Source organism: Rhea americana, unplaced genomic scaffold (assembly GCF_003343005.1).
Source record: "Rhea americana isolate MKP2758 unplaced genomic scaffold, rheAme1 scaffold_126, whole genome shotgun sequence".
Classification (NCBI taxonomy): Eukaryota; Metazoa; Chordata; class Aves; order Rheiformes; family Rheidae; genus Rhea; species Rhea americana.
The window spans coordinates 101599-126567 of NW_028185328.1; the positions used below are offsets into that span (position 1 = coordinate 101599).

The following is a 24969-nucleotide window of genomic DNA, read 5'->3' on the forward strand; positions in this document are numbered from 1 at the left end:
CCTGGATGCAACCCTGTCTAACATTCTCTAGGTGACCCTGCTTGAGCAGGGAGGTTGGACTAGATGATCTCCAGAGGTCTCTTCCAACCTCAACCTTACTGATTCTATGATTCTATGAACCTCTGTTCTGCTACCAGGAGAGACCCTAGATAGGCAAAGAAGTACGTCAGACTTATTTACGCGTGACCTTCTGCCACTGCAACAGGTTGCCAAGAAACTAGGTCTGAAGATGAATGAAGTGGATTTCTATGAACCATTTATGGATGAACCTGTTCACATCCCCGATAAGCCTTACACAGAGGAGGAATTGGTTGAATTTGTGAAGGAGCACAAAAGGTACGTAGAGTGCAGGATGTTCCTGGCCATGGGAAGTAGGCAAAGGTGTCTGTCATCATAGGCTTGCCCCCTCTACTGAGCCCATCTCAGTAAAAGTGAAGATGACTACCACTTCTTGGCTGTTTGCTGATCCRGGTTTGAGATTTTGGTGAGTCTTTTCCTAATCCCTGAGACACAAGCAGCTGTACCACAATCAGAGCCAATMAGCACATGGAGCTGTGACAGCACAGCTTCCTCCTGGGGTAGATCTCTCTTAACTAGAAGAGAAGCTTTCAGGCRGTGAAGAGTGGTAAGCCTGTCCTGCTTATCCATACTTTTTATTTAGGATTGTACAGAAAATTATTTTCTCCTGGACTACRGAGTGAACACCAAATTCTGTCTACCCCTGTCCTTCTCCAAAACAGCTTTACTAATGGCTCTACTCCTCTCCTAATGTCAGACAGGTCTATGCACAGTCTCTGAGCTCAGACTAAGGTCAGAGGAACCATAATGGACTAAGAGCAACAGCACTACATTTCTGCTCAGAGTGTGTGCACAAAGTAAGCCCCTTCAGTTACAGCTGTGTTCGGCCTCATCTGGAAAAGYGCTGAGGACCTACAGTTTTTGATCAAGTCAGTGGGAGCTGTGGATGTTCCAYGCTTTTTGCAATCAGATGTGTGACATAATTGTTTAGGGACTTGGCTACTGGAGGAGCCCAGGAATCTGGAAGTGATTGGAAAGCCTGATCCTGTGTCAATGCACAGACTTAAATATATAGGCACAAATGCCTATATTTTATRTCCTTAAAAATTTTTACATTCTCAAAAATACAATGCAGGATAGTCACACCAGGTATCTGCTGCTTCTGTAACTGTGTCTCTTGAAAGACATTCAAGGGAGAAGAAAAGAGTTCAACAAAAATAAGGCTACGGATACTGCTAGGGGATCAGAAATAGGACTGAGCTGGAGATTTCTGCTCATACACACAGGGTTAAACATATTGCTAGGCAYAGAGACAGGAGATTGGTCACATACAGATTCAGAAGACAGACTTGGAAACAGATCTCTACTTTTTCTAAAATATGAAGGGGTCTTCTATGTCCCATATACTCAGGTCACTTTGGTGACCTCCTACACTTCCTGATCACAGCTTTTCCTATTTTTTCCATGAATTCTTTYTGTCAAACAKCAGCATCAGGAGGCTGATTACACAYAGTCAGATAAATGCTAGCCTAATAAGGCAAGCKCTCCTTCAGCACAAAGTTGCAGTAGAAACCCCTTGTGTCTCATATATTTCAAGATGCTATCTTGCACTTGATAAGATTGGAGAAATGTGTCTTTTATTTTGTAACAGCCAAGGCAGAAGGAAATTAAAAGGAGTCTCATGAAATCAGATGTGTGAAATCCCAAACCTGCCAAGGTGCTGTCATGAGAGGAGGATAAAACTTTGGGTCACAGCAATATGTTCCCAGCAATTAATATTGCTGCTTCTTAGCTTGCTGCTGGTAAAACACCTTAAGCCAAAGTTTGGGAGTGCAATTAGTCAGATACAGAGATGATCAGGCATGTAGAAAAAGAGAAAAAGAAGTAACTTCAGCAGYTGCTGCCTGCTATTTCCCTTTAGACAATTTGGAAGGAATTTCTCCACTGCAAGATGATCTATAAGGGCCACTTGCCTCCTTTCCCTCACACAGCAGACCTACCCCATCACATCACTGAAGGAAGCTCCCCATATTCAGAAGTACCCAATTGCTTTTGCACACCTTAAGAAGCTCCTTTGAAAGGGCTCCCCACTATACTGCTCAGGCAGGCTTTACCGCCTCACCCTCCACCCTGTCTCATTATCGGTTCTGACATGGGATAATCAGAACCRCAGAGGTATGCAGTATGGAGTGCATAGTGGAGTAGTCCATTGCCGTAAGGATATGCTGTGTTCTAATCGTTAGTCATTTCCCAACAATTTCTAGCATTCTTTTTAACTTCTGAACTGATGTTTCCCTAAAAGTACCCATAGTGACACCTGGACCTCCTTCCTGAGTGGTGATAACTATAAATTTACAGATATATAAATTAGAATAATTCAGAACTCACTGTTGCACATGTATAAGCAAGGTTGTTGTCTTTTCCATGTGCATTACTTTCTATTTGTTTATCTATCATGCAGATACTCAAGTCAGAGGAGATCCCTCTGCAACTCTTAAGAYGCTGCTGACCATCTGAATAATTGCGTACAATCAGCAAATTTTTCATCTTACTATTCACCACCTTTTTCAGGCTATGTAAGAATATGTTGTGCGTATGATCATGCCGAAGCATATGCTATGAATTTTTACTAGTTAATACTCTCCACAGTGAAAACTGCCCTTTCTTTTCTATCTTTCGTTTACTATCTTCTAATGTCATTAATCCACAGGAGGGCCTCTCCTCTTATGTCATTGCGACTTAGTTTCTTCAATAGCCTTTAGTGAGTGATTTTGTCAAATGCTTCTTTAAATGCAGTAAACTGTGTTGACCAGAATACCTTTATTCACTGGTTGACTTGCTCCAAAAACTTAGGTGGATCTGTGAAGCATGACATTCCTCTAAAAGGTCACGTAGTCTTTTATCCTCTTATGTTTCTTCAAATCTGTACTAATTCTRTTCTTGCTGATAGTTTCTACCAGTTTGCCCACATGAAAGTCACCCTTCCTGGTCTGTGATTCCTCGCATCCTTTTGGAACCTTTGAAAATGCGATCGGCATTCCTTGTRTCTGCCCTTCTGGTAGCAAGGCATACTGAGCCGACAGATTACCACCTTATCACAGCATCAGTTTCATATTTGATTTCTGTTGGAACCCGTGGGTTAATGCCATCTGGTCTTGGCAATTCACTACWGTTCATTTTACCAATTTGTTCTGAAACCTCATCTACTGATACTTGTCTTTCTTTGCAACAATTCTCTAGACCTGTCTGCTATGAAGAACTGCTCTGGTGGGGGAACCTCCCCAGGCACCTTGTGTTACAGCAAGCAGAGATGCAAAGAATTACTTTTTCTTTTCTGCTATGGTCTTCTGTTCCTTAGGTGCTCCTTTAACACCTGAGACACCTCTCAGCCTGACAGACTCTGACAGGCTTCCTGCTTCTGATGTGGTTGAAAACATTTACTACTCTTTTTTTTTTCTTTCTTTCTTTCTTTTTTTTTCTTTTACCTTTTGTGAATGATCCCCAAAATTTGCTTTGTCTAACCTTATGATTTAAATTTTCCTGCCAGAGGTTATTCTGCCTTCTTTGTTTCAGCAGAATTTTGAAGGCTTTTTAAGGTGGAATTATRCTGGGATAAAACTAGGAAAAGAGAACAAAGCCCAGCAGGCGAGCAAGAGCATGAATAGCCCAGGGACTAMAATACAAAACTTTACTTGCTCACAGCCTGAATGGGCCATCTCATGCTCTCCTCTCCACATGGTGGAACAAACTGCAAATTGTGGGGATAATTCACCAAATATTCTAGCACAGAGGGCCATCTCATCTTCTGAGGCACAAATAACAGCTGCAATGGCTCTAGTGGGGGCAAGGGCAGAGTTTTATCACTGTAAATGAAAGACTATTTTGATCTAGTGTGCCCCTAAGCTTGTATTCAAAATGTGCTGGCTTATGGACCTGACGCCAGTCACTAATCAAATGTGCCACAGTGACCTTTTCCTGTCACAGCGGATTCCTGTCCACATCCTCAAAATGTGTCCTTTCTTCTTTCTAGGGCCACCTTGCGGAAGCTGCGCCCAGAAGACATGTTTGAGACCTGGGTAAGCACATGAGGGTGGGAAGCCTTTTGTCTTTTGCAAGCTTATAACAAGACACAAATCCTTTCTGGCTACTAAACTGCCTCATAAAAGCTCCAACACCTGACTAGGCAGAAACACCAACTTTTCTTCCTCACAAAGCCTCTGCAGTATTATAGACACGCTGGCAGCTTTAGGAAGAAGGGAAAGCCTTGGTTATGATGTCCATCATCTGAATTCAAACTATATGCTTAAATGCTTTGCTGAGCAAGAACGGACAGCTAAGTGGGACCCTAGGTGCTCCTCAGAGAGAACTGAAGGTTAGCAAAGTATGCCAGGTGACCCCAGCAGTCATATTTCACTTCCARCTGTGGGCAGAAATGGAGAGGGAAGAATTAGGTTAGAAAAGTAATTTGCCAGCACTATAAACAGTGCTAATTCCAAAACTGGGAGGAGTGGCTGATACACCTGAGGGCTGTGTGGCCATTCAGAAAGATCTGGACAACCTGAAGAGCTGGGCAGAGAGGAACCCCAGGAAGTTCAACAAGGGCWAGTGTAGGGTCCTGCAACTAGGGAGGAATAACCCCATGCACCAGTACAGGTTGGGGGCTGACCTGCTGGAAGGCAGCTCTGCAGAGAAGGACCTGGGAGTGCTGGTGGATGACAAGTTGACCATGAGCCAGCAATGTGCCCATGTGGACAGGAAGGCCAATGGTATCCTGGGGTGCATTAGGAAGAGTTGCCAGCAGGTCAAGGGAGGTGATCACGCCCCTCTGCTCAGCCCTGGTGAGGCCTCATCTCACCAATGCAGTACCACACATCRGTACTGCGTCCAGTTCTGGGCTCCCCAGTACAAGAGAGACATGGAGCTACTGCAGAGACTCCCGTGAAAGGCTACAAAGATGATTAGACGGCTGGAGCATCTGCCCTGTGAGGAACAGCTGCAAGAGCAGGGCCTGGAGAAGAGAAGACTGAGGGGGGATCTTATCAATGTGTATAAGTACCTGAAGGGAGGGTGTCAAGGGGACAGGGGCAAACTCTTTTCAGTTGTCGCRTGTGACAGGACAAGAGGCAATGGGCAGAAATTGAAGCACAGGAAGTTCTACCTGAATGTGAGGGGGAAATTCTTCACTGTGAGAGTGACAGAGCCCTGGCACAGSTTGCCCAGAGGGGTTGTGGAGTCTCCTTCTCTGGAGCTATTCAAGGCCCACCTGGATGCAACCCTGTCTAACATTCTCTAGGTGACCCTGCTTGAGCAGGGARGTTGGACTAGATGATCTCCAGAGGTCTCTTCCAACCTCAACCATTCTGTGATTCTGTGATTCCCAAGAACTGGCTATTCCAAACRATGGAAAAGGAGAAGCTATTCTCAATTAAGTAACTACCCTAGCTGGTCCAAATGTATCTGTTGTTAAGTCTGTCTGGCAACCACTATGTGACTATGTTCAGCATCTTTGGGAAGGATTTTCTCAGAAATATCCAAGTTGGTGGTAGGGTGACTTCAGCAGCCTGTGTGCTGGGGGAGTAATTGTTCTTGTACTGAACAGATGATTAATCGAAACTGTACGGGAGCAATTGTACAATTCAAAATCCAAACAAGGGCAGGCAATTCCATTAATTATATGCACTATGGAGCAAATGGTGCATTGATTGCACTTCTCACAGTGTGAGCAACCCACACGCTGGAGATTCTGTAGAATTAATCAGCAATTTGGAACAGATCATGAGAGGTTCTCCTGGTCTGCAAGTGCAGGGAAAGAGTGGAAAGGTGAAAATTAAAGAAAAATCATGTATTACAAATAATTCCTTCAGTGCAAATGAGTACAATGTTAACAGCAGGTCAGAGAACTTCTTCAAGTGCCAGCAGAATGCTGAAAAACAAACTGAACAGGTGCTTTAAGGACATTAAAGATGATGCAGTTATTCCTCCAGAAAGCTCAGTACAAGATTTTTAATAGCATTCAGTTGCCTCGTTGCATAACCTGAGATGCTGTGGGCCTCAGAGGCCCCCAAAACCTTGGGAATCTTTAATACAACTGAATCAGGAGTTAAGAGTTTCTTGGGCACAATAGCTTTCTCATTTTATTTTGAAATATATTTTCGATGTAGAAGATGGCTTCCAAGATCCATTGAAGTCCTTGAATTTTTTTTTCATGGGCTTCAGTGGGACCCAGAATTCATACACATAATGGTTTTGATTTCATACGGAATATATTCTAAAATAACCTCAGGAAAAGTATGAATTGTGAATGATGGAGTGTTTGCTTAACAAATACTCTGAGAATACAAGGATCGTCCTATTAAGATCAGGAGATTCTTACATACAACCGACAGCAGGTTTGATTCTAATCCCACTGCAGATGGAGAATATTGCCGGTGACATCACTGCCTTTAAACTGCTGCACTGGAGGTCTGAATCTAGCCCCAGTTTTGTATTTTCCTGTCTGACAGTGCTGCAGGCAAATATGGAGAAAAAGCAAAACTATAGATTTTGCCAGCTATAAGTGATCTAAATCCTGGAGTAAATTTGCCTATAATGTCCCTGTGAAAATGTATTCCCAAAGACACCAGTGAAGGCCCCACATCCACTGTTGTTTCTAAAGATAATGTTTTCCACTTAATCTTTAGGGTTTTTTTCCTTTCAGTTTTTGATGGTGGCTTTGTTACCTCTGGGCTCAAAAGGGAAAAGAAATTAGCATTTAGATGGGATTTTTTTCTCACGTTAAAACCAATTGAAATGGAAACAGGGACCAGCAGCGGATGTGGGATGTGAAGCTGTTCCGTGGGATAATTCTGTGATGACATTCGTAGCAGGCAGATGATAACCCATCTGGCAGATCCATTGGCCTTTGCCAATATCATTACCCCAGCCCACAATCATGTGGCTCATGGAGAAAAGCAGTCCAGCTCCTCTGAGCCACCAGGCTGTTGTCTCTTCCCTGCACTCACTTGAGCCCCATGGCATTTGCACAGAGACATCCTCTCCCAGTCGATTCCCCTCACTGCTCACAGAGACCCCTGCCTGGACCAGACCTTTCACATTCCAAAGATGCTCAAGTAAGCCAGCTCTCCTCTGGTATGGTGAGCAAACCCCATTTACTGACCTTAAAGGAATGTGTTTGGGGTCTGAACAAAGTAGAAGATATTTGTCTCCCTATGAACTGGCTCCTAGCATCTGTTAACTGGGGATATATGGCCTCAAGCCATGGTGGTGAGCCATGTGAGCCAGTCCCAAACTGGAGGTCTTGTGGCCTCTTTCAGAAGCAAGCTTTTGCCCAACCACACCATGAGAGGCTCTGTCTCCTTCACAGCTGCAGTGTCCACTTGTTTTGAGCTGCAGGACTCAACAATGCCACCCAAACCACCCTGTTCAGCACCTGCTGCCTCTAAAGCTCAGTCCTACCTCAGCAATCTTTCTCGGTGTTTCAGTGGGGCTCCAGTCAAGCTTCCCTTTATRACTAAACAGTTCTTCTGAAGGTATCCCACTTCTGCTGGTCTCCAGTAGCAGCTGGGCCCCTATCCTCTCTCTCCTGGCCTGTCAGTAATCATGTTATTGCTTCCAGGAGGATGACATGGAAGGAATCCACATTGTGGCCTTTGCTGAAGAAGATGATCCAGGTAAGAGGCCATTTTCCTCCTTGCATGACCCTGTCACTCAAGGGAAGCACAGTCTGATGGGCTTTATTTGCATTGTGGCTGTTCAGTGGGAACCTTGCATACAAGTCCTTTTTGCAGCCCCCCAGATTTCCCCTTCTTGACCCTGCTCACATGATGTTCTCCCTGCTTTGCTCCTCCATGTGTGAGTTACCTCCCTCATGAATACATCCCTCGTGCTCCCACAGGTATCTCATCCTCCACTGCTGACTCTGCCCTGACTCCTCCTTCCAGGGACTGTGTCTTTCCCATGTGAAGGCTGTTCTGCTGGTAGCCCAGCCATGGGGAAGCCTTTTGAGATGGAAGGCTGCCTATTGCCTTTCTGTTCAGCACTCCTAACATGCCCTTTCCAGAGCAAATCCAGTCCAGCAGCTGGGAACCTGTTGGACCAGTCAGGCAGCCCTGTCTCCTGCCAGGAACCCTATGCCCTGGCATAGAAAGGGAAGCCAGTGCCTGCCAGGACAGGGAGTGAGGCTGCTCAGGAGCATTTGCGCTTSCAGTTGCATTGCTCAGGAGTCAAATGCATGGGCAGAATCATCAGCTTGGGGTTTAAATTGATGGTCAGCTGGAAAAAAAAATAAAAAAATAAAAAGCCCTTTCCAACCCAGCCTGGCACCAGGGAGTAATTCATCACTGCCCTGCATTTCCTTAGCAGCTTTTCGTACCAGCCCCAGCTTTTGCTGAAACAATGTCCAGTGCAGACCTTTGGTTTATTCTGCATGGCAAGTTATACGTTTTATGGCACAGAGTGAAGAAGCAGGGACCCGAGTGCCAAGATTTGCTCCTTGACTCYGCTGTGTGGCTCCGGGAACGTGCTTGGGGCTGGATTTGTGTGCACTTAGAAAACTTGTGGACAACAATTCCTGAAAAGCAAGGGAAATGGTGCTGCTAAATCCTCTCCAGGACATGGAAAAGCTTCAGCCTCTCAGGGACTCCTTTCCTGCCTTGCTGAAAGAAAATAGTGACATTGTTCCACTTTGTAGAAGGATTATGAGACTTAATCCATGTGTAACTAATTTCAGTATCCTTGGAGGGTGCTAGAAATTAAAAGCATAATGATCAGAAGAAAAAGAATTGAATTGAATTAAACAATTCCTGTTCTGTGAGGGATTTTGAAAATCCCAGGAGTGCAAATGCCAACATATTTTTAGGAGAGGGATGAAGCAGTTCATATATCATTTCAGATGGCTTTGAGTTCCTGGAAATTCTGAAGCAGGTTGCCAGGGACAACACGGATAATCCCGATCTGAGCATTGTGTGGATTGACCCCGATGACTTTCCACTGGTGAGTGGCAGAGTCTTGTTTCCTTTCTTGGGTTTGTGTGTGGATGTGTGAGAGCACCAGCATTGCCCCAGGCTGTGCACAGAATATAAAGGAAGGGAAGCTGGGTCTCAGGGGATCAAACTGAGGGCTACTCATGCAGAGTCTGCCTCTCAGCCACATTTTTCACACTAGCACTGGAGAAAGAGGATGCTCTCCTACTTGGCTGTCTTGGCAAGGGTGTGGTATTTTTCTCTGCTGTGTGAGGCAGCCCGAGTTTGAGGTCTGACTCTCTCCTGCAGATTTAATCAATACACAGTCTCTTCACTACAATCTGGCGGGGTAAATGAATATAAAGAGGTTTTGCAAAGATCCTTGCCTGAGCTTTGTTTTTCATTACTGCAGCTGATCACTTACTGGGAGAAGACTTTCAAGATCGACCTGTTCAGACCACAGATTGGGGTGGTGAACGTCACAGATGTGAGTAGCACAAGCCCAGAAAATCCAGTGATTGTAAGATTAGAGTGCTAGAAAGGATGGGATGTAAGATAGAAAGCAAGTCCACTGAGGTCACTAGGATTTTTACTGTGTAAGTATACCATGCTTTTTCCTCAGGGGAAAGTATCAAGAGCTCACCATTCCCATGTGCAAACATCTCCAACAGCAGGCTTCAAGGTTTCAGTCTGAGCATGTTTTTGCTGCTGAGTCACACACAAACCACTTCTGCCTAGGACAATATTGGCCCCTGTGGTCTGAACTTCAGGACTTTGCCTGGTTTCCATTTMAAAGCCTCCCATTTCCACACCCTCACTCGGTGTGCACCTTTGTGCCTCGCAGAAAGGGTTTGCTTCAACTGGAGCCTGGTTGGGTTTGAGGCGAGAAAGTGTTTGTGTGTGTGTAGCAGGGGGGGGAGTTGCATTTAGGGAAAGAAAAATCAAGGAGGAGTAGGATGTTTTTGCAGCAGAAGCAGAGTGACACAGCTTGAGTGTAGGAGTGAAAGATGGTCCCAACAGATGACGAGGAGCAACTGCACAGATTTAAAATAAATAAATAAATAAATATACAGCCTTAATAAGAAGACAGCATAAACTCAAAAGTGAGGGATTGTCCTGAGGCAAAGAGGGTAGCTGGGGGATCTTCTAAGCTTTCATTCCATTGAACCACTGCTGCCACTTCCCTTGCACAAGCTGCACCTCCTGTAGCCTGAAACTGAGGCTACTTCCTTGCCACATAAAAGGTCGGTTGCCAACATGCTCGAGGACCAGAAGACCTTGGACAAGGGCAGCAAGGAGGTGCAAGGCTCCTCGGTGCTTCGTAGGCCCTGCTGGGAAGGTTCGCAGACACAGTCTAGCCTACAGCCAGCCCTGAGTCATAATTCCCCTTCACATCACCCAACAGCATCATCAGAGGCTCTGACCCCCTCAGCAGCACTAACTTGATGGGGGGGGTCCCACCTCCCTGTGCCCACACCAAAGCCAGTGCCACATGGTGTTTGGCCACAGGGAGGAAGCAGGAAGAGGGGATGGGGATGTTCCTGCGCACCCTTGCATGGAGCCCACCATGCAAACACAGGCAAGAGCACAGCTCTGGCCTCCACCACTAGCCAAAACACAGCCCCCTGCCCAGCATCTGGGATTTTCCCCCAGGCAGGCAGCTCTGAGTTGTGCTACCACATTACCACAGAAGGTACAGTTCATCCACCAAGCAACATCCCGCTATGCTTTGCTGCAAAGAAAACCATTTTTCCTCCTTCTGACAGTAACTGCCAAGCTGATCAGAGCACATGTAACATGTGCTCCAGCCTGGCTTATTTACCACTTTAGTTTATTTTTAATGATTAAATATTGTATTCTTTAAACTGTGGCTTAAAATTAATCTATCTGGAAATGGAGAGTGTCTCTGGAACTAGAATTGTTTCCATCACAGAATTATTCTTAATTTGGTATTGGGGGTGCTGACTTCTTCATGTGTGAAATTTCATCGATACAGAGACAGATAATTCAATTAGGAGAGAGCAGGGAGGGACTTGACAGAGTTGGGGCAACGAGCAGGGGCTGGATGCTAGTCCTGGCCCTGCCACTGACCCTGCTCTGTGACCCAGAGCAATCCACATCCTTGTTCCCATACAGAGGGAGAGTGAAATTCCTGTATGTTGGACAAGTAGTAGAGATTGTACCTCCTATTACTTGACAAGCGCTGCAGGATGGCAACAAAGCAGAAGCAATAGCGCCCATAAAAAGTGAGATGTGGTAGGCAAGGCAAAGTAATGGTGTTATTAAGAAATTGATGGCCCTGGATCCTGCTTGGCACATTTGAGTGCAAAGAAAGGGAACAGCATCAGTTCACTCAGGAGTTACAGAGTAGGTACAGACCTGGCTGGACGTAGCTGGTGTTCATACATAATAGACCAGCATCCATCAAACCATTGGATAGATACCTAGAGACTGGGGACCGAGTGGGTTAAGATTTGTTAACAGAATTGTTAAGAGTGACTAAAAGATAGCATGCACCACCTAAAATAGTATAAGAGATGAATGGACAAGCCAGAAACAGAGCCCAAATCTTGTAGCTTGTTGCTGTCATTACTAGCCCATGGCTAGTAATCTCTCTTCATTGTATTTACTGCAGTTGGCCATGCTTAAAGTCATGTCAAAGTTACATTGAATAGCTATGAATAGAAATTCATGGAAGTCAAATGAAGGTAGTAGGAAAATCATACACAAAGAGATATTATACATGAACATAGGCCATACTATCCAACAACCACTGAGMGACCTGTAAAAACTTATGGATTATCTAGATTTGATATAATAAAAGTTTCAGGCTGTTGATTATAATGTTTGTAGTTTTTCTGTCTTTCCTCTTAGGCTGCTTTTTATTCCTCAAGAGAGAGATCTAAGAAAGTTGTAGGTTGACTGGTGATATCTAAAACAAACACTGAGCTCATTTTGTTATTTCAGTGTTACATCACTGAATTCAGCTGAGGTAGACAGTTACAAAGTGGGACTTAACACAGCAGTGTACAGATAAACGCTCCTGTTGGCTTCAGTGGACATAACCTCTGTGACCCCATTGCTTCTCTAAAAAGCTGCCAATGCAAATACCACTGAGCTCCCAGAGGCCTCCCACTGGCCCATCACATTGTAGTGGCTCAGGACTAGTGCCATGATACATTGCAAAATATTGCTGCTTTATTCACATAGCATCTTTTCTACGTGCAATGAGCCTAGCCCTCTTCCCCTTATTCAAAAGTGTCATTTTTTGCCACACAAACCGTCCTGCAGTCAACACAGGATCATTTGCATGAAGTAAGAACTTTATGCCCTTCTATGCCTGTTTTTGCTGTAGTTTTGGTGTTTTAGAAAGGAAACATAAGGGGCATAAGAGGAAACATAAGAGCATAATTTCTGCTCTTCATTTGAGCAGAAATATGGCCTAGCTTTTTAGCAAACCATCAAAAAAAAAAAAAAAAAAAAAAAAAAAAAAAAAAAAAAAAGAAAAAGAAAAAAGAAAGAAAATGAGAGAGAATTAGGCACCAAAGACAGGGAAAGATATGTCATGAGTTTGTCAAAGCCCATAGTAAAGCCCATAGTTATCTTCTGATATAGGAATAGCACTTAGTTTTGCAACATCAAATGCTGCCCAAGATAACCTCACAGCACCTCTGTGAAATAGGATGCTGATCCTGTTTTACAGAAAGGCACCAGTGAAAAGAAAGGGTCTTCCCCAGAGGTTTACCCAAGGAACTTGTAGCAAAGGAGAGAGAAAACCTTCATCTCCAGGTCTCAGATAAGAGAGACTATGCTATGCTTTCTGTCCATGGCTAATAACTGTATTTTAGATAGCATCTTGCTCCTGAATTAATACCTCCCTCATTGCCTTGTGCAGATGGCTGGAGAGAAAGAACAGAGAGGCCCCATAGACCAGGGTACAGAGGTTTGTAGCCAGTCTTCAGGCAAAGCATGGTTAAAATGACATGGGGAAAGGTTTACAAGTGAAGAAACTACCTGCACATATAGAGAGTCCACAGCATTATTCTGAGGCAAAGTTGATATTCAAAGAGGCAGGGTGAGCTGGTCCACAGGAACAGACCCAAGAAGGGCTATGAGGTGGAAGAGGGAAAGGCTGTGTACTGGGGCTATGTGAGGGAAAGTGGCATAACCTTTATGTATAGATTTGGGGTCAGCAGAACTGGTCAAACAGGATGACGAAAATGCAACGTATACACAGGCCATAGGGATGAACAGCACCACACGCTCCCATAGATGCATAAACCCATCCCACTGCTCCTCCTCAGAAACACCAGCACTTTAGAGGCAAGTGGTGAACCCAGCAACGGTGGTGAGATATTTTGGCTGATCCTGTCCCCAGGCAGTGTCAGAGAGGTAAGCTAGCCACCACCATCCACACATCCCACCCAAGGTCCATTCCTTCCCTTCACAATAGCAGCAAAACTGATCTACGGCTCATGTCTCTGAGCGTGGCTAATCCCCTCTGTCACCTGTCCTTCCAGGCTGACAGTGTCTGGATGGAGATCAGAGATGACGATGACCTGCCCACAGCTGAAGAGCTGGAAGACTGGATAGAGGATGTGCTTTCTGGGAAGATAAATACTGAAGATGATGACGATGATGATGACGATAACGATGATGATGATGACAATGACGACGATGATGATGATGATGACGACGATGACGATGATGACGATGATTAGCTTTGACTGTGTACAGTTTGACTTGTGGGTGCTGAGAGGCCTCCACTGCAGCAGGTCACTTCATCAGAAGACCTGTGTTTGAGTGTCAGCAAGCACCTCCCTGCTCCTCCTTCCCCCTCTGCCCTGCTTCCCTTGCCCTTGCTAGGAGTCCCCACAGCCTGATTCTCAGCGGTGCTTGAGCGACCAGGATGCCCCCTGCAGTGGGTGACGTCTGCAGGCACCCAGCACCACTGTAAATCATGCTTCCTTAATACAGACAGTAAGAATTTGCAGGGAATCTCCCACGAATCTCCCCAAGGTGGGAGGAAAAGTGCCTGCCCACTCACTGCCAGAGAAACACATTGAGCCAATTTATATTATCCATGCTCATCAGCCCAACACTTACTTACATCCAAAGACCAAATCTCATTCATAGAGAAGGTCACTGTAAAGTTTAGTTCTTTTTATCAAACAAAATACGCTTTGCAGCTACCCTGCCAAGACCACTGAATCCTCCTGAAAGTTCTGCTGTGGGAGTCCATAGCTACTCATTACCATGTTGTAAGTAGCAAAAAGGTTTGGGAAGGGACAAAGGCTTTACAGAGACTAATTAAATTTTCAGCTATTCTATAAAACAGGATATTCTTGTCTGGCAAAGCAGTGCAAAACAAAAAAAAAAAAAAAAGAGCCTATCTGGCACAACGTCTTCTTGAAAGCTCAGGCAAAACATAGGGTTAGAGTGTGTAGTCTGATATAGGACACTGCAGCTTGGACGTTCCTGAATTGCTGGAAAGGCAGATCCAGATCCAAGCCCAGATTCTTGAGGGTGAAGATCACTGTGCTGAAGTGAACTGTTGATTCTTAACCCCAAAGTTTCAAGAAGCACCAGACCAGATCCCAGCCCAGTTCCAACAATCTGCAAAATCTAAGTTGGGCCTACCTTTTTCAGGTGAACTCCAGCTAAATTAAAGGTTGTGCACTGAGAGCATGAGATAGTAGAAGAGGAAAATGTAAGAGTGCATACCTCTGCTGCTGAAAACATTCACAGGGGCCTRTCCTGAAGTCATCCTATTCCACATGACCTTGCAGCTTTAGCTGACTTTTAACCCAAATCTCACACTGCATCTTTTCCCATGACCAACATATCCATCCAACCATATTAGATGTTGGATAATGTGAGCTGGACAATGAGCAGAGAAAGGATTCAAGATGTTTGGCTTTTAAGTATTTAGCTGCAAAGTTAGTCCCTGCTTAGAGACTCAGATGTCCCATGGTGGCCTGTGAGAAGCCTCTTTTGACTGCAAACTGAAAAGGAGCTCAGGGCATTAGTTTGCAGTCAAAAGGGTCACTCATAATGCAAGGGATCAGCAACTCAGTCCTGGTGAATGCAGCACCATCCACGCGCAAGTCACTTCAGCGGTGTTGGGTCTCCTTGCGTTCCTATGCCTGCAGCTTTCAATTGTCTTAGCTTATTAAGTTTGACAATAGTGCAATGAATGAAGAGTTTGGAGAGAGTTTTATCTCTATAAATACATCTATAGATACATTTTCCAGTTGTTCAGACTTGTTAGCATAGGCAGGATATATTTGTCTTCTCTTTCTACAGACAAGGAACATTGTTTTAGTCTTTCTTACACTGGCTTACGTCAGAGATAACAAGTGATGTTAGTGGAATTAATAGTGCAAGGGACAGGAATATCAAAGCTTACTGTATGAATGTGAATCAGCCTGATGAGAAACAAGGTTTACATACACCATATATTTCCTTTATTGGATGAAATGCAAAGCAAAGTTTTATAGATCTTTTTTTCTGCCTATTGGCCAGTCTATTTGTCTCTATATATAACTGAAGCATAAATTTAAGACTACTGGTATAAAAAGGCTGAAGTACTGATATACTTCTACTTGTGTCATGACCCTTTGGTGGAAAGTGCYGGTATGAACATAGGCAGATATCGCTGCAGCTGTATGTGCATAWATGAATACTGTGTTCATAAAGGGCTGGTATATGGTATATGACAATAGACCATGGTAGCTCCTCTTTGAGGAGTTTGAATATCAAATGTTTAACCAGCACTTTTCAGACATACGCTCTTAGAAGATCAGGTTGTATCAGGACATCAAAGCCCCCAGGTCAACTATTATCTTTTATATATTTGCTCTTTCTTGCTTCTTTATGATGCATAAACACTGCGTGGAAGACTTGAATGAAGTGTGTTTGGGGACACTGGCTGGGTATTTGCACTAGGATTATGAACAGCTCGGCCTCCATCTTGGAGGACCTCATGGAGATTTTCAGAAGGCTCAAGATGCAGCATGCTCTCAGCTTGGCAGTCCTCTCCTTTCCTTCACATAACCCTCTCACTTGGTTGGAGGGGTGTACAGGACCTTTTGCTCTTTCTTTACAGCCATTTCCTCCTTGCTGAAGGCCCTCTGGCTCTGGGAGAGAGGGAGGACTCAGGGTGCCGTGTGGAGAGCAAGCTGGAGACTCAAGGCCTCATCTATGCACAATGGTTAAGGAGTGAGAACTGGCAAAACTAGCAGTTTAGTAGTCTCTCAGCTGGAGTTAAGTAATGATTACTGCTTGTGTTATTCCCCTGAGAAGGATATTTGTTTAACTTTACCTTGGGGCTATTCCCAGGAGTAAAACTTGCAAGATTTAACCCTGCATAAGTAACTTCCTTAGCATTCTGCATAGGCCCTGTAGGCCAAGATCAGTCATTTCCAAGTCTCATGAATTTCTATAAACACGAAGAATAAATGAACAAAGCTCTACTGCCTTTCCCAGTGGGATCTCTGCACATCTCAAATGCCTGGGTACTTTCTGCATAGCTTCCCTTGTGCTCTGGATTCCTGTCTTTTCCTGATATGCCACTCTCCAAGTGCTCCGAGAGACATCACTTGGTAGCCTCACTCACAAGCAGAACAGACAGACTCAGTAACTGGCACAACAGCTCTGTGCAAGTGCACAGCCATTTCACAAGCACAAATATATTTCAATGTAGGAAGTGACAGCGATCTGAGGGGGAAAAAAATCAAGGCAGTAATGCTTAGGCCAACTCACAGAGGCTCACTGAGTCTAAGCTCCTGCTGCGACTGACGGGCTGATGTCAGTGATTTGTAGAAAGTTTCTCTTGAGTTATAGGAGAAAGGGCTAATCACACGGCTGCCACTCCTCCATGGTGCCAGCGCAGCCCTTCAATGAGAACCCCTTTCTCCCTTCCCTCATTTCCCTATTACAGTTTCCTCTAGTTCTCCGTCCATGGATGAGATCTTTTTATCTTTAGCTATTAAGCTAAAATTTTATACTTATAAGACTAAAAATGCTCAGTCTTCTTTCATTCTCTTCTTTTATGTTATAATCTCTCAATATGTGACCAGTGAGATATCAGAGTTGGGTCTGGACCACTGGATCCAGAGTTGTGACTGATAAAACCACTGTGTTGCTCTGTACAGGCACTAATGAGTCTTAGCATCTTCGGTCTTACCATTGCTGTATCTAGCGCTTTGGGAGCTACCGGTGGGACACAGTGCTTTTCCATTTACAGTCTGAGTCCAGACTTAGTTGGACATACAAAGTTCAGAATCACACGTTGCTCACATGGACTGAGACACCCTCCTGCCTATTCCCAGAAAAAAGGCTCTTTTGCTGTTGGTCTCAGGGGCCAAGGTAGGAGCTGGGAGGATCCAGGCCATGGGCCCTCCTGGGTTCCTCTGTCAAAACCAGGCACAAAGGGGGACAGCAGTGGCTCCAGAGTTTCAAACTGCAGTGAAAGGCACTGATCACCCTGAAGAACAAAGTCAGCCTGCCTATAATTCATTCAACGAGTGAAAGGTCAGTACATTTATACGAGGAACCAGCAAAATAACTTTTTATTTTAAAAAGTATGMATGTGTGGGGAGCACTTAATGTTTCTGTAGGCAAGTCTGTTACTGCTTTCCTGGTCTTAATAAATAAGTCTTTTATCTTAAGTGTTAATTAGGCATTCATAATAAGTGGGTCTTAACACAAATAAATAAAAACATGGAATCATGTTTTGCCCTCATCCATCTAAGACTGCTTCAGGCTCAGTAGGAAGTAGCCAAAAATCTAGTGTTATCAGCCCCATGATGACTGTGAAGACCCATCTCCCAAGTGGCACATTGCTAGAATGTGAATTCATATTCCTCCCAGTCCCCGGACATCAGCCAGGGAGCCAAGGAAGAGGAAATCTTTGGCATGCCATACCACAGGCTGATTCCATCTGTTCTTTAAGATCATCACCATCCCATGCCATTCAYGGGAGACCAGAGTTATCCTCAGTTAAACCTCCTGACACTTTCAGGTAAGAGCAGACATAAAAGAGGCTGCTCCCACTCTCCCTTTCCCTGAGTTATTCCAGCTGCAGTGAGACAATTGTAAGTTTTAAGCTGTCCCTCCACTCCTCAGTTGCTCAAATTTTATCCTTTCATCACTCCCCTGCTAAATCAGACATTAACTATTAACTCAGCAAACATGGGGAAGGGTACTGTGCCAAGAAACATATACTTTCAGGTTGGTTTTATAGCTGTTGTACAGAAGCAAGAAGGAGAAAGCTTTTCCCTTTGCAGCTGACCTGAGGACATTGCTGGAGAGGCTCTGTGAACCCTTCGAGAAACAGCTCCAGAATGGGAGACAAAGCAGCACACTGTGAATCATAGAYTACTTCCTATTTTAAGGCTCAGTAGTTTTCCTGATGTTTATGAGAGTAGGGGTGGTGAGACTCTGTTGTGATGTCCTAAGGCACAGTAGGGGGAGAAACAGCCACTTAGTAACACCAGAGATCTCAACAATTTCCCATCCTAGACCAGAGCTGCTCAGCAAGGTGCCAACAAGAAYACAAAGCTAAGGATACTGACTGCTTGTCTGTGTCTGTCCGCACAGCATACCTAAGAAGTGATTCACTGACTCATCATCAAAACAGAACATAAAGTGTTGCCTTTCACTCTGAGGGAAATCATTAATTAGACAGGAATGTATCACTTCCCTACCACCAATCGATCCCCTTGCAGTCCTGYGAAAACAGGCCAGAATTGTGTTTGGATTCCCCTATCACCTATAAAAGCTTTGGCTGCCTGCACAAGCCCAATACGTGGCACTTGCGTGCAGACACCTCAAATCTTGGGGGTGTGTAGACGAAGAGCGAATCAGAGTAAGCAACAAGCACCAAGGTCCTCTAGAGGCAAAGCGAACTACTTCCTGGCACGGTGCTTGGCTACTTTTATATCTCAGGTATGTCTATGCTGTGCAGTACAACGTTAATTTGCTAGAAGCTGGACACAATAGAGTTGAGCGAGGTGGTTAATTAACCTAGGTTACAAAGCTGTGCCAACAGGGCTGTGCCCTATCCACGACACAAGCAGGTATCTAGGTGGGGTGCTTCACTGCACTGCAGCATCCCCTGCCTCTTCCCCTTCTCCCCTTTCCCCCCACCTTGTACCACCATCATCTGGTCAAAGCAAGCCTTGAACATCACCACCCAGTGCTGGAAACGTGATCGCCCTTAAATCCATTTGACAGAAGAGGTCTAGCAGTAATTCAGAGCACGGGGCAGGGGCAGAGCCAGCCCTTTTGGCCCAGCTCTCTTCCAGCAAAACACTCCCTGTCAAGTTTAAAAGGCAATAAATGCTAAAAGAAAAAAAATAAATAAACCAAGCTACAGAGCTTCCCTGCAGCTTTAAGACTCATGTCGAGTCAGATTGCAAGCAACTTTTGCCAGGAACTTTGGGGATGGAACGAAAAATCCTTCTAGTGCTCACTGCCCTTTTCTGCCCCCTCCTCGTGCCCTCCCTAGGCCTCTGTAAGGAAAGACACCACCAGAGTAGTTAATGGACTTCTGGTTTGGTCTCCATGCCACAGAGAACAAGAAGAAAATACAGCTTTTTCATCTTCTTTTCTTCCTCTTTCTATCCCCCCCGACCTATTACCCTCCTGTTCTTTACCAGCTCCCCTTTTTGCACCCTCCATTTTTACCTTTCACCACTGCACTTCCAGAAAGACCAAGTGCATATATTAACAGAACTACAATCTCATTTAAACCCCCAATCAAAACTGTGCTATGCATTATAGTTATGTTTATAAAAAATGCAACTCAAAGATGAAGTACAGAATAACAGTTTTGCTCAAGGATTTTCAGAAAACCACTGCTGCATTTGTTCACTGGAACTTGTTCTGACTATTGACTCAACTCCTTAAGAGAAACATCTTTTTTTTGTATATTAATATAAGTGTGTTTACCTTGCCCATCTTTCTCTTCTCCTCAACCTGCCACCTAGCATATGGTGCTGAATCTGTCTTAAGGACAAGGCCCTCCCCTGCCTCTGCTCTTTGAGCTTATCCCCCAGGGCGAATACCCAGCCACCACCCGGGACTTGCCCAGAAAGGACTGCAGCCTCTTCTGCACCTCCACCCAGGGACTTGCTGCAGCCATCTCGTGTGACCACTGGGACCTATGGCTCCTTTTCTCCACCCCCACGATAAGAAGCAGTATTTCCATGCTAGAGGAAGGCACAGCTCAGTTTGCCCCGTTGTGAAATCTCATTCAGATCAGGGGAAATGCAGCACAAATCAAGCCTAAAATAGACTGTACAGTACAGGTTGGAGCTAGTTGGCCTTTATTGCTCCTCTCCCATGTAAACTCCCAGGAGGGTTGCCTCTACTACAGGCTGGACTCTGTGGGAAAAAAAAAGAGATTTTTGAGTGGGCATCTTTTCCAGTTGTTCCAGAATCCAGATGATGAATATCACCTTTCCACCAAGCCCTGTCTGAATGGGGAAATGCTGGGCTCGGTTATTTAGGTCATTGCTGCAGAAAGAGAACATTCCCAGTAATCCCCACTGTCCCCAGCAATTATGTCACACTGCCTAGCCCAGGACAAGCAGCATAACTTCACGCACAAGAAACAAGCCTAGAGGGTTAAACAAACTTAACTTCGCTGGAGGGATAACCTCATACTTGAACAGCAGTAGGAAACCCAACTACCTGCCAGGAAAGACAGGAAAGGTTGTCCTAACTGAGCTCTTCTTCAGATTTAAGCCAGGCAAACAAATTAAATTGCCATGGGCTGCCTGATTTGGTAACATTTCATCTTCTGCTTGGGTTTTTGAATCAGATCCCTCCCTCAGTAATAAAATTAGAAATAAAACAATGTTCAATCAGAGTGGACCTGAAATTTGCCTGATAGATTTTTGCTTTAAATTTGAATTCAACATGTCAAAAATTAGTCTCTGTTAGTGACAAGAGCAAGAAGTTATTGAATGACAAAAAAACCTAAATGTYTGAAGAATATTTTAGTCTACAAAACGAGATCACTGAGAGAATTTTCATATCTTTCCACAATCTAGTTACTGAATTACTAAACCAGTTTCTCCCAACCACTTATAAAGCTAAATCATAATAAACTGTAGGATCCTGGTATTATGAGTACTCAAAAATGAGTTTAATAAAACAGGAGCTAGAAGATTTATAGATTTGCTTCACATCTGTGGGCCAGATATAACCACTTCTCACTCTTTTGAAGTGCACCCACAGCATCTGACTTGCAAAGAAAACAGTTCCAAGCAGCTAAATAGCTTTGACTTTCTCTCAAAACTTATAGAGAGGTTGAATCAAATGATTTCACTCCACTTCTTTTTCTCCATGAACATTTTCTTTTCAAGTAGAAAAAACCTGAAGACCAAGACTGCAGGAGTCTAAGCATTTGGAAGTCTGCTCTTTGCCTTTAGGAAAGAGATTTAAAGCACTGCAATTTARAGAGTAGCTTCATGCCTAGAGCAATCTATGATGTCTTTACTTTTTAAAAAATCTTTGTGCCTTCATGTTTCCAAGGATGTTGTAGCTAAGGATGCTCCAGCCTTGACAGGCTGAAGAAGCAGGCAGAGAGGAACCTCACGAAGTTCAATTAAGGGAAGAACAGAGTCCTGTATCTGACAAGGAATAACCCCATGGAACAGTACAGGCTGCAGGCTGACCTGCTGGAAAGCAGCTCTGCTAAGAAAGACCTGGGAACACTGCTGGACAGTAAGTCAAAATGGGCCAGCAATCTGCCCTTGTGGCAGAGAAGGCCTCTCWGGGCTGCATCAGGGAGAGCATTGCCAGCAGGTCAAGGCAGGTGATCCTTCCCCTCTACTCAACCCTGGTTAGGTCACACCTGGAAAACTGTGTCCAATACTGGGTTCCTCAGTACAAGACAGATATGGACATACTGGGGTAAGTCCAGAAAAGGTTCACAGAGATGATAAATACACTGGAGCAGCTCTCATAAGGAGAGGCTGAGAGAGCTAGGACTGTTTAGCCTGGAAAAGAGACAACTGAGGGGGAATCTTATCGATGAATATCTGAAGGGAAGGTGTAGAGAGAACAGGGCCAGATTCTTTTCAGTGGTGCTCAATAACAGGATGAGGGCAATGTGTACAAACTGAAACGCAAGAAACTCCACTTAAACATCAGAAAAAAGTTTTACTGTGAGGGTGGTCAAACAGGGGAATAGGTGGCCCAGAGGCTGTGGTCTCCATCCTTGAAGAAGTTCCAAACCCAACTAGACATGGTTCTGGGCAACCTACTTTAGCCGACCCTGCTGCAGCAGAGTTGGACTAAACAGTCCTCAGTGATTCTGAAAACAAAAACAAAAACAAACAAACAAAAAAACCCCACCCCCCAGGTCTCTTTCACTGACTCAATATTGCCTCCTCCTTTTCTCATCATTACCTTTTGCATAAAACTTTCATCTGATCCTTGCAGAGAGCAAACCTAGCAAGCCAGAGAACAGTTTACATCTAGCTCTTCATCTAAACCAACTGTGGCATTTCTGGAAAAGTCATTGGTGATCATCTTTGTCTCTTAGTTTTGCTGCTTTCTCCATATTTTGATACGTGAGTAAGGTGGCTGCATTGACCTACCCAAATACACACCCAAAAGTTAAAAAATTCCTTCCCTTCTTCTTCCTCTAAACTATATTTAATGCTACTCAAAGAAAGCCAAAGAATGATTGCACCTTTTGTCTTGGCTGCGGCCCTGCCAGCAAGCAATCGTTCTGCTCCACCCATGGGCAAAACCCACATGCTTGCTCTCAGAGGCAGGCTGGCAGTAGGACTGTCATGTGACAGTTCTTGGCTTCCCAGGTTATTTACACTAGTAGAACTCAAACTGGAGCATGCCCCAAGTCATGCACAGAAGTGAGCTTCTCCATCAGATTCATCTTCTAAATTTTGGGAGAAAGAATATCAGCTCAGGGCTTTGGAGTTAGCTGGCCATCTGCAGCAGGCCCCAAGCTGATCATGCATCACTGTACCAACAGTGTCCAGAGACAATCCATTTCAAGTGCAGTGTGGAAGCAGGCATGGGGATGAGGAAAACTTGGAAAACTGTGCTCTTTCTCTCTCTATTTCACTAGCAATACGCCAGTGTAAACCAACCCATGTGCTCACAGCAGGGCTGTAAAACCACAGCATTTCAAAGCAAATTATTATCTATGAACAAGATTATTCTAGTTATGCATAAGCAGTCACTACACCGAACTAACCCTACAAACTTCTGCAAACATGTTATGTTCACTACTCCCTCTTCTCTCAGCACGTATTGACTCRGTGGCACATGAATGCACATGTAAAAAGGGAACAGATGCCCCTGTACCAGTGGATTATCTGTCAGTACAGGAAAGGACTTTAACCTAAGCCCACCACCTTCCTGGTCCAAAATAAACTCAGAAACGGTGCCGAAAGACAAATCAAAAAGTGCTCAGTTTGGCCATCTATCAATGTGTCTTCTCTTCTCTCACGCTGTTGTGATGCACCATGTCCTGCTGAGAGATCCAATTCCCCTTGCACCCACCCCACCTGCACCCCTGGCTTGCATGCTGCTCCCTTGGAGACCTTGAGTCCCATCACACCCCACATCTCCTGCAGGTCCAGATCTGGAGCTGGGGCAGCAGAGCCAATACACAGCACCACTAGAAGCTGAAAGGTTGTTTGGGGAATTTGAAGTTCTGCTCACCTCCAGTTAGATGTTTCATCAAACTATTCGCTTAGCTAACATTATGAGGTGGCGAGGCATTACTACTTCYCCCTGCAAGGCTCTGGTGCTAGTTCTACAAGTGACAAATCCATTTCTCAACTCATTTGCTACATTGACAGTGTGCAGCCCTTTTGCCCCATACCTCCCTACCAAATTCTTCTAAGTTGATGTTTTCTCACCCTCCATAACAGYGGCCAATAGATCTTATGTATTAAGCCATACTTTAGCTGTCAACTCTGCTCAGCATCAAATTCTCTGCCTCAGCTATTGTTTCTATCCTGCATCAGAGCAGCCCCAAAGTCTTATGCCTTTACAGCCAGGGAAGGCGTCATAGACTAGGCTTCTCCTTCCCCAGTGGTCCTGGTCTGTTGTCTCCCTCAAATGCAAGACACTTGCTTCTTGTTCAGCATGATGAGTTCCTCCAAGCGCTGGTTACTACTCAAAGCCTCCTTTCTCATTTTGTCAGAGGCCTGGGTCAGTAATAATTAATCCTGCTACAATATTGTGCCTGAGGCTCCCCCACGCCCCAAAGACCCTTGCAACTTCAGCGGAAGATTTGGCCAAACCAGAACAGCACCCTCAGCTCTTATTTTTGCTGAGCTGCATGCTACAGTTCCCTTATAATGCAGATACCTGAGCTCTAGGCACAGGCCAAGGAACTGGTCCCTCTGGCAAAGCCTGTTCCTTCCATCAGCTCCCACAACCCACAGCAGGAGAGAAAGCACTATGAACAGTAGCAGCAGCAGGGATTCAGGTAGTGACTTGGCATCAGCGTTAAGCCATAAATTAAATGAAGCATGCCAAACTTGAATGGAAAACCGGAATTCTCAAGGCTAAGAGCCTAGGATGAAACTGAGGTTGGTGAGCTGGTTGCTTTGTTTGTGCCAAATTCATGGTTCTTATACCTTTCTGTGACACGCTTGCCGCTGGCTCCACCAGTGTCTCTGCCTACAGGGCTCCAGTCCAGCAAGTAAGGTCCTCTGTGGGGCAGGAGGGTACCAGCAACGGCTACACACCGACCACATGCACCGGAGAGTGGTAGCAGTGTTGTTTCCTTTCACTCCAGGGAAAGGCCCAGTCTCCAGGAGCTGCACTGCAAGCAGCCCTGGGCAGGACCGCAGCGCTGGGCACCGCCAGAGGAACAGCAGGATAAGGGACATAGATCAAAAGGAGAGAGATCAAGGGAGGGCAGGAGGCAGGACTGAGCACACCCCCATCCCACCCTTCCTGCTTCCTACCGGGCTTCAGTTCAGTGCTTTTT

General features: G+C 44.9%; 1 protein-coding gene across 1 annotated transcript in view; it reads left to right on the forward strand.

The window, feature by feature from the left end:
* CASQ2 (calsequestrin 2) overlaps positions 1-17650 on the forward strand; it is a 40793-nt gene extending 23143 nt beyond the window's left edge. The window contains exons 6-11 of the mRNA XM_085326010.1: positions 206-336; positions 4049-4094; positions 7634-7688; positions 8909-9009; positions 9391-9465; positions 13499-17650. Coding sequence (XP_085182136.1) covers positions 206-336; positions 4049-4094; positions 7634-7688; positions 8909-9009; positions 9391-9465; positions 13499-13699 — 609 coding nt within the window. The 3' untranslated portion in view covers positions 13700-17650. The remainder of the gene's footprint in view (positions 1-205; positions 337-4048; positions 4095-7633; positions 7689-8908; positions 9010-9390; positions 9466-13498) is intronic.
* The last annotated feature ends 7319 nt before the right edge of the window (positions 17651-24969 follow it).